General features: G+C 40.1%; 1 protein-coding gene and 2 pseudogenes across 1 annotated transcript in view; all 3 read left to right on the top strand.

The window, feature by feature from the left end:
- Positions 1–3,255, top strand: part of LOC138176611 (protocadherin gamma-A2-like) — a 4,649-nt gene extending 1,394 nt beyond the window's left edge. The window contains exon 1 of the mRNA XM_069107392.1: positions 1–3,255. This exon is cut by the window's left edge and continues 1,394 nt beyond it. Coding sequence (XP_068963493.1) covers positions 1–106 — 106 coding nt within the window. The 3' untranslated portion in view covers positions 107–3,255.
- Positions 3,239–6,539, top strand: LOC138176610 (protocadherin gamma-B1-like; annotated as a pseudogene).
- A 1,683-nt stretch (positions 6,540–8,222) lies between these two features.
- LOC138176613 (protocadherin gamma-A4 pseudogene) overlaps positions 8,223–9,948 on the top strand; it is a 3,975-nt pseudogene continuing 2,249 nt past the window's right edge.

The raw sequence follows: 9,948 nt of genomic DNA, 5'->3' as shown, positions 1-9,948 counted from the left end.
AAACCTATTCCCACGAGGTTTCTCTCACCACGGATTCTCGGAAGAGTCAGCTGATCTTTCCTCAGCCCAACTATGCAGACACTCTCATAAGTCAGCAGAGCTATGAAAAAAAAGTACCTCTTTTAACATCAGAAAATGTGTGTATAAATAAGGATCAATCAGCTTCTTTTCAGGTAGGTCCTTCTTAGAAAGATCTTTTTTTAATCATTAGCTTTTATTTTATTTTCTTTGAGATATAAAAATATTTGTCCTTTGTTTTCTTCATGCTATTAACACTTTCATGGAATAATATAGTTTGAAACGATAGGTAATGGATGTGTGAACTCCCTAGTGTATGAAACTCCCTAGCAAAGAAGATGTCTTTTCCATTTCAAATAGTGGCAAATTATCTGTTCTTCATAGCCTTTAGAGAGTTCCCTTGAGAACTGATATGATTTGCCCAGAGGCACAGTCAATAAGTTAGAGGTAGTTCTTGAATCCAGTGTTCATAACTTTGAGGGTGTCTCTGTATCCAATAATGTCCTGTAATGACTCTTAAAGCCTAAGAAAATTACAACGTCCTGTTGGATTACAAGTGATCTCCACAACTTTGCCTTGTCCAAATCATTCAGAGGCACACAGGGTGTCTACTCTTTACAAGTTTTGGGGATAAGTGTGAGAGGGTGCACTAATACAAAAATTTGATAATCATGATATTCAATCTCCATAAATCCCTTTGTGAACAGTTTGTGAATTAAGGCAATGCTTAACAAATCTGATGTTAAATACTAGTAGAATTCATGTAATTGTAGGAGGTAAAATTTCTTTTCTCACTGTCACCTACTCTTGGTAATTTTTAGGTGTGTCATTCAAAGTTCTGGAAGTTTTCCAAAATTCAATTTTTAGTCTTTTTAAAAAAAATACATTCGTATGAATTTATTGATTTGTAAGATAGGCACGTGAAGAGATACTCTAAAAATCTTAGATTTCTTTTCTATATTACTACTGATACAAACTAAACATCATATAACCTTTTCAATTTTACTTCTACTTATTCAACTGAACTATTTAATTGGCTAAAAGAGCATCGCTTTCAAAGGTTCATTTTAGTAGAAAAATTTTTGAAGTATATAATATATAATTTTCAAAATTAGGTTTGTTCTTGAGGTGGAGGGGAAAGTGGTAGTGTTGGAAGAGGAGGTGAGGACAGGGGTGGAAGAGGAGGCTCAATAATTTCCATAATTATTATTCCATAATTTCCTTATTAGCTTGTTCACTGTGATGGTTTTTACAACTGGTTAAATAAGTAGTAAAATATGTAAGCATAATAAAAAATAAAAATATAAGTAAATATGTAGTTTAGTCAAATATGTAGTTTTCTAGTAATACATAAGTTGTATATCTATGTACATCATTTATACACATACTATATATTAATACACCCTTATGTATAAATGCATACATACATAAATACATAGTCAAATATACATAGGTCATCAATCTCCATTGATGTAAAAAACAAATGAGATCATCAATGTTGAGCACTTTTCAAAAGTCATAAGTTCTATAGCTTTCAGCTATTATTATACCTACTAACGTCTTTTGTTTCTATATTACTTTGCTAACCACGGATGCTTTTTTAATAGAATTATTAAGTATATGTTAGGACACAAATCCTGCTTTAAGATTAATGGCTTCTTTTTCTAAGTTTCTGTTATTAAGTCATTCATTTATTGATGCACCTAGAATAAAAGAATTTTAGTTTTCTTTATTAAACAAATCATTTTAAGGGAATGAATGAGATCCTGAAAAGGTTAAGGATTCTTTTTTTTCCTCCAATGTTTTTGACAAAGGAAATGCCAGACTTAGTTTCATTACTCCAGGCATAGTAGTGATGGCATTTGGTACTGACTTTTTATAAGGAACACAGAAACTTTCCATATGATAGTCATCAGAGGCAAGGTAAAATGATGTATTCTTAGATGGCTCCTCCATTTCCTACCTCAAATTTGCTTGGTTTATGTCAGAAGATACCAAAAAATTTTTTAGTTCAAAATGGGGTTTTTTTATCTTTGATTTTAATTGTTTTAAAAGATTACTGATAAATTTACTAGGGTAATGATTTATTTTTGTCTGTAAGAAAGTGGTTGAAATTCAGATATAACATGTTTCTGTGAGAGGGAAATGGGGCAAAAAGACATGATTTTTAAAAATATGCATCCCGGGGGGGGGGGGGAATATAGGCTGGTCACTTACAGAAACCAGTATAACAGGTCTAAGTCTTTCATTGGTTCCAATCTAATTTTAGAAGTCATAAAGGATGATATTGAGTCTATTGGATAACTGCACTTGAGTGTATTTCTAGAAGAATATGGATGAAACAAAGCAAAAAGACTGTGGCTAGATTGTCATCTGCACTGTCGAAAGGAATCCAAAATAAACGAAATCATGCATGTATCTGAGTATAAAGATAATGAATATATTTTTCCAGGTAGAAAATTATTAAGTAATTAGCATATTATCTAGAGTGAATTTTTGATGAAAGAGAAAGTAAGTGAACTAGCTAGTTGTCAGCACAAATAAAAACTAGAAACAATGAAATACAGCAGACTGTAAGCTAGAGAATAGTAATTTTGAAGAAACCCTGCTTAGTACCTAATTCATCTTTGCTCCACTGCCACTGAATTTAGATAAATTCTTAATAAGAAGAAAATTTACCTTTCTTAGACTTTTTGAAGCAGTACAAAATGAAACGAGAACTGTATTAACGATAACAACGTTGCATAGGTGAGTTGCCCTACAATTTGCTTAAACTGTGTAAATTGTATAGTTAACATTTGTACATTTTAAATCAAGTGAAACGTTATTATAGGAAAAAATAGAAAACTGAACTGATCCAAGGATTTATGCTTGAGGTGGAGTTGGAATGGAGGACAGGCAATATTTCATTCTTTATATTGTATAGAGTCTAAAGGCTGCTGAGATGAGTGCAGTTCTCCATATGAGCCTCTGGGTGCCGCTGTCTACTTATGGCGCGTCCGAGCTAGGTTAGTGTTCTCTTATAAGAGACTGCAGAATAATTTCAGCAGTCATAGCGAGCAAGCAAGCGAACCCATACACATTCATTTCCAGAAAGTTGATCCCCAAAGATTCCCTGGAAATCTCATATTCATACGAATCCAGAAATAATAGATTCTCTGGTGACCCGGAAGTGATCTGAAACACAGGCTTGCGGAACCTTAGAAGCAGAATTTGAGAGATGGAATGGAGTTAGAAGCAGAGGGGCTGGGTCTTGAAGCTTCAGGTAACGTTTCCCTTCTTGATATCTTCGTTCAACTTCGCGCTTTCTGAGCAGATCCGCTACTCCATTCCAGAGGAAATGGAGAAAGGGTCAGTGATGGGGAACCTCGCCAAAGATCTGGGGCTTAGTATCCGGGACTTACCCACTCGGAAACTGGGAGTTAGTTCAGAGAATGCATACTTTGCTGTGAACGCAGAGAGTGGAGAATTACTGGTGAGAGGCAGAATAGACCAAGAGGAGATATGCGGTTGCCAGTTTGAGTGTGCTCTGGAGTTCGAAACAGTCGCTGAAAATCCAATAAATATCTTCGTTGTAATTGTGATGAACCAGGATATTAATGACAATCCACCACAATTCCTTAAAGACCATATTTCCTTAGAAATCAGTAAACTAACACTTCCAGGAGTGAAATTTGTTCTCCCATCGGCAAGAGATTCAAATGCAGGCACGAATGCCCTTAAAATATATCAGATCAGTTCCGACTCCTATTTCTCCCTGTCAGTGAAGGAAAGACCAGATGACAGTAAATACCCGCAATTGCTTTTGGAAAAATCCCTGGACCGAGAAATTCAGAGTTCTCACCATTTGGTCCTGATGGCTGTAGTCGGCGGGGAACTAGCCCAAAGTGGCAAGGCTCAGATTTGGATCAATGTCACTGACGCCAATGACGATGCCCCAGCCTTTAGCCAAGATGTCTACAGAGTCAGTCTTCGGGAGAACTTGCCCCTGGGTTCCTCAGTGCTACGTGTGACTGCCACTGACAAAGATGAGGGGGCCAACGCAGAAATCATCTTCTCTTTCCGAAATGAGGACAATAGCAGGATTTTGTTCTACCTCCATCCGAACAGCGGGGAAATTACAAGTAAAGATATATTGGACTTTGAAGAAACAAGTAGATATATGATGGATGTTGAAGCAAATGACGGAGGAGGTCACACAGCACACTGTAACATTCAAATTGAAATTCTCGGTGAAAATGACAATGTCCCAGAAGTGCACTTCATCACACTGTCTGATCAAATTCCAGAGCACTCCTTGCCCAGAACTGTTATGGCACTCATTAAAACACATGACCGAGATTCGAAGGCAAATGGTCAAGTCTCATGACATATCCACGAAAATTTTCCTTTCAAGTTAGAGTCCTCTTTCAGAAATTACTACAAGCTGTTGACTGATGGGCCTTTGGACCGTGAGCAGAGTCCAAAGTATAACATCACTGTGACAGCCATAGACAAGGGAATCCCTCCCTTGTCCACCAGCAAAATCTTCACCTTGCACATTGCAGACTTTAATGACAATCCCCCAGTTTTCCACCAACTTTCCTATGTCTCTTATGTTTCTGAAAATAACCCTTCTGGTTCCCCAATCGCCAGGTCCTTGCAGAGGACCCTGACCTTGAGCAGAATGGCTGCGTGTCCTACTCCATCGTGAGCAGTGACCTGACCCCACTCACTCTGTCCTCCTACATTTCTGTCAATGGACATAGTGGCGAGATCTTTGTGCAGCGTTCCTTCGACTATGAGCAGATCCGCACTTCACTTTCGAAGTGACAATGCAGGCCCAAGACTCTGTGTCCCCTGCTTTGACAGCTAACGTCAGCCTTCGACTGTTCATAGTGGATTGCAATGACAATGCCCCAAACATCCTATACCCGGCCCTGGCACCCGACAACTCGGCCTTTTTTGACATGGTCCCTAGACTGGCCTAGCCTGGTTACCTTGTCACCAAAGTGGTGGCAGTGGATGTTGACTCTGGCCATAATGCCTGGCTGGCCTACTGAGTGCTGCAGGCCACAGATCCAGGACTTTTCAATCTGGGGCTTCGTACAGGCGAGGTAAGGACGACCAGGGCTTTGGCTGATAAAGGTGCAGCCCGCAATCGGCTTCTGGTCTCCGTGCAGGATGGTGGGCAGCCCCTGTTATCGGCCATTGTGGCTTTGCACTTGGTCTTTGCAGACAGTTTACAGGAAGCGCTACCCGAAATGAGGGAGGAGCACTCAGATAACCTGAACTCCCAGTTTGAGCTACAGTTATACTTAGTAATAGCTTTGTCCCTAATTTCTGTGTTGTTCCTCATCACAGTGACACGATCACCCTGCATCTTCGGAGATCTTCCAATACTAATATGTTGAGCTGTGTCGATATGGATGTTTGCTCTAAGGCTAAACCTGATTTCCCCCCAATCTACAGTGAAGGAACTTTACCATTTTCTTATAATCTGTGTGTGCCCTCAGCAGCAGGGAAGATGGAATATTATTTTCTCAAATTTACTAGAGGAATGAACCTCCCCAGAATCTCCTCTTTAAGGATTAGTCTGAGGTCCTAAATAACAGTAATGGAGAACTCAGGGTCACGTCTGATTTGATCACTTCTTCTCACGTGAGTTTTTACAATCACTTTTTTTTGCCTTTTTGCCCAGCGACTCCATTGTGCATTAGATCTTAAAAGTATTGTGTTTCTCTGCATTTCGGAGTTTGTTTTCAATGTTGTCTTCTCTCCTGTAATTTATCAGACAGCATTTTCTTGGCAAACAAATAATATTTATATTTGGAGCATCTTAATTCTGCCTGGTGATACCTTCTTAATTTTGGGCAAAGTAAAGAGTTTCTTTGATGTTCTGTGATTTGCACTTTTACATTTGACCATTCACATTTGCCATGAGCTTAATAAGTTATTGGAATAGCCAAATGAGAAAAATACACTTCCCAAACAAATAATTTCATGATTTAAATTAGGTAAAAGGATACTGACAATCATCAGTCAGCAAAGAGTTATTTTTAAATTTTTAAAATTACCATACTGGTATCTTACTTTAAAAAATGCCCCTTGTGGGGTGGCCAGGTAGCACAGCGAGTAAGAGCACTGGCCCCAGAGTCGGGATGACCTGGGGTCAAATCCGGGCCCAGATACTTACCACCACACCCAGAAATAACTGGCCATGTAACCTTGAGCAAGTTACTTAACCCCAATTGCTTTAAAAAATGCCCCTTGTTTGAAAGACTTAGTTTAGATGACTGAAGCAATCTATGAATCAAGGCATTCAGTAAATAGTGATCATGAAGTTACTGAGGCAAACATAGAAAGTAATTATTCATGTTCTGACCAAAGTTTGTCTAAATTAAAGACAGTGATTAAAATGTTAATGAAATGTGCCTATATCTTAATTCAAGATCCAAGGCTCCAGGAATTTGCATACTTGAATATATTTTCCCATGCACAGATTTTTTTTTGGAGGGGAGAAAGCAAGGAAATTGGGATTACAGTGACTTGCCCAAGGACACACAGCTACTAAGTGTCAAGTGTCTGAGGCTAGATTTGAACTCTGGTCCTCCTGACTTCAGGTCCAGTACACTATTCACTGTGCTACTTAACTGCCCCACACAGACCTTTGATGTATAAAAACCCTTGTCTCATACATTCACAGGTTCAAAGTGATCACTACCAAAAATTATGCAAAGGCTGACAGATTCTAAATTTTCCTTCTTTTTAGTAGTTCAATACATTCCATTGATTCATGGAGAATTATTGTTATTTGTTTCTACTGTGAGAGTAGATTTGAAACTACCCTCATCGCATTCTAGCTCTGATACCTTAACTAGATTTGAACACAACGAATTAATGAAAAGACCTTAGACAAAGTTTGAAAAATCCTTGAAAGTCCTTGGATAAAATGAAATGACACAAGAAAGGAACTCTGTTCTGATAGTCTGGGAAACTTGTTCAGTCCTCCAGGAATCAGGTATAAATTGTCAAATAATAGAGGAAGGAGAGAAACTACACAAAATGAAGCAAGTGTGCCTTTCCAGTACATTCCTTAGAAGGAATGGTCTTGGAGGAAGGGGAAAGAAAGGTCTTAATTTTGACCTTGTCCAGTCCAACTTCCTCCCTTCTTCCCTACCCCCCTTGAGTACAGGTCTCTGAACCTTCAAAGGGTGCAGTCAACAGCATACCCAACCAGTTGGTGCCAGTGTCTACAACAAAAGCCAAGAAAAACTGGAATCATGGAATCCATTATAGAAGAAACCCAGCAAGAAACTATACCATGTCTAAAAGGAAATTATTGAGCATCACAGAATAGGAGAAAAGGACTTGAACCCTCTTTCCCTTGGAATCAATATGTACTTGTAGGAGAATATTTCACAGACTGGGGTGGGGGGAGAGATATTTTGTACCAACTATTCATGCTTATGTATCACTTTAGTAAATGTCCCCTTCTGGAAGCTACTTAAGGCTGGGTAACTAAATTAATTATCAACTGAAAAACTTGGGGGGAAGCATACTGGTGGTGACTTCAAGCAACAATATTAGAAAGTTGCCCCCCATGCCTAGGGGTACCCCCTAGAATCCTGAGGGAGAGATGTAGCAAAATTCTAGGGTCCAACTCTTCAAAGGAGGGTGAGTTGGGATAAAGAATCCCCAGAGCTTACAAGGAATAGAGTGTAGTCTTTTATACATATGTGTGTATGTGTGTGTGTGTGTGTGTGTGTGTGTGTGTGTACTTTATTGATGGATAACACAGAAAGGTAGAAAACTATTAGGTAATGTTTATTTTCATTGGTCAACTAACAACTCGGAATAATTCTCGTACTGAAAGTTAGAGGGCCAATAATTGTAACGGGTCAGAGAGCCATCAATCTCTAGCTCACAAAGCCTAAGTGGCTTGCTCTTAACTTGAGCTAAATGCTTCTCCAACTTGGTAGGGAGGAGAAAAAAATTCATCTTATGTCTTAGAAATTACTAATAGTCTAATATCAGAACTGGAGATCCATAATGGCAAAACAGGTTACAGTAAAGAAAATGGAAGGGGACTTTTCACACCACTATTTTGGAAAATCCTCATTAAAAATAAATCCCTTGTTTTGAATATAGTAAAACGACATAAAATGTGATAAAATCCATAAGGAATCCCTGCTTTGAATCGTTGATCTCTGTAATTCTCAAGAAAACTAAATGAAGCAGATTTTAATGTTTCCCCAAAATGAGAATTAGTTGGAATTCAAGAGTTTTATAGTTTCCATGTTTTGCCGATGGTGTAATAATTGGTTAGGACTCTGGGCGCCGCTGTTCACTAATCAGGGAAAGAAATCCAGCCAGAGCCTTTCAACTTCCAACCGAGAAAGCCAGAAGTTGCTCAAGCGCACAAAGAAAAGGCTGCTCAGACCACACAAGTCCACCAGCAGAACTGAATCAGCCAGAATACACCCCCAAGCTAAGAAAACCGTGATGAATACCGATCCCCAGGGATTTAGAAGACTTAAGAACTGATCCGGAAAGAAAAAGCAGAAGAAATATTTGCAGCAAGTTAACAATGGCAGCTTCGCAGGGACTTCTGAGCAGCAGAGGGCAAGTCCTGCTTTGCTTGCTCCTGGCGACTCTGTGGGAGGCCAGGGCCGGACAGATCCGCTACTCGGTGCGGGAGGAGGTGGAGAAGGGCGCCTTCGTGGGTGACATCGCCAAAGACCTGGGGCTGGAACCATGGGAACTGTTGGATCGAGGAGCCCATATTGTCTCCAGAGGTAAGAAGCAGCATTTCGCTCTGAATGTCAGAACCGGCAGCTTAGTCACGGCAGATAGAATAGACAGGGAGGGGCTGTGTGGGAGAGCATCCCTGTGTACTCTAAATATAGAGATTCTGCTAGAGGACAAAGTGAAAATTTATGGAGTAGAAGTGGAAATAACTGATGTAAATGATAACATCCCCAGCTTTGGGACAGAAGAAAGAGAAATCAAAATCAGCGAAAGTGCAGTGCCAGGAACAAGATATCCCCTTCCAGAAGCTTTTGATCTAGACGTGGGGGTGAATTCACTGCAGAAATACAAATTGAGCTCGAACCATCATTTCTCTCTGCATGTACAAAACGGAAGAGATGATGCCAAGTACCCTGAGCTGGTGCTGGAGAGGGCCCTGGATAGGGAGGAGGAACCTGTCCATCACCTTACCCTCACTGCCTCTGACGGAGGAAATCCGGCTGGTTCTGCCACTGTGCTCATCCTCGTGACTGTTCTTGATGCAAATGACAACGCGCCAGAGTTTACTCAGTCCCAATACAGCGTGCGTGTTCCTGAGAATATACCAGTCAGAACATGGCTGCTCAGGGTAAATGCCACAGACCCGGACGAGGGAATGAACGGGAATGTATCTTATTATTTCCGGAAAATAACCGAGAAAACTTCTCAATTATTCGAATTGAATGCTTTGACTGGGGATATAACAGTATTGGAAAATCTAGATTACGAGGACTGCAATTTCTATGAGATAGATATTGAAGCCCGAGATGGGGCTGGATTTCTGGCCAGAGCCAAGGTTAAGATCCACATACTGGATGTGAATGACAACGCTCCTGATGTCACTGTCACCTCCATTACCAGCTCAATCTCCGAAAATTCTTCCGCAGGGTCGGTGATTGCCCTTTTCAATGTGCACGACAGAGACTCTGGGGAGAATGGTCAGGTCACGTGTTCCATCCCAGAACACCTGCCTTTCAAACTTGAACAGTCCTTTGGGAATTATTATAGTTTGGTGACCGACAGAGCGCTGGATCGGGAGCAAGTCTCCACATACAACGTCACCGTGACAGCCAAAGATGGAGGGAATCCCCCTCTGTCCACTTACATTCATATTTCCCTGCACATAGAAGACACCAACGACAACCCCCCGGTTTTTGTCCA

Source organism: Petaurus breviceps, unplaced genomic scaffold (assembly GCF_028583685.1).
Source record: "Petaurus breviceps papuanus isolate PSGF00001 unplaced genomic scaffold, PetGlider_PUasm1.0 90035, whole genome shotgun sequence".
Taxonomy (NCBI): domain Eukaryota; kingdom Metazoa; phylum Chordata; class Mammalia; order Diprotodontia; family Petauridae; genus Petaurus; species Petaurus breviceps.
Note: the sequence above shows the minus strand (reverse complement) of the source record. Positions and strands in the feature narration are given on the sequence as shown.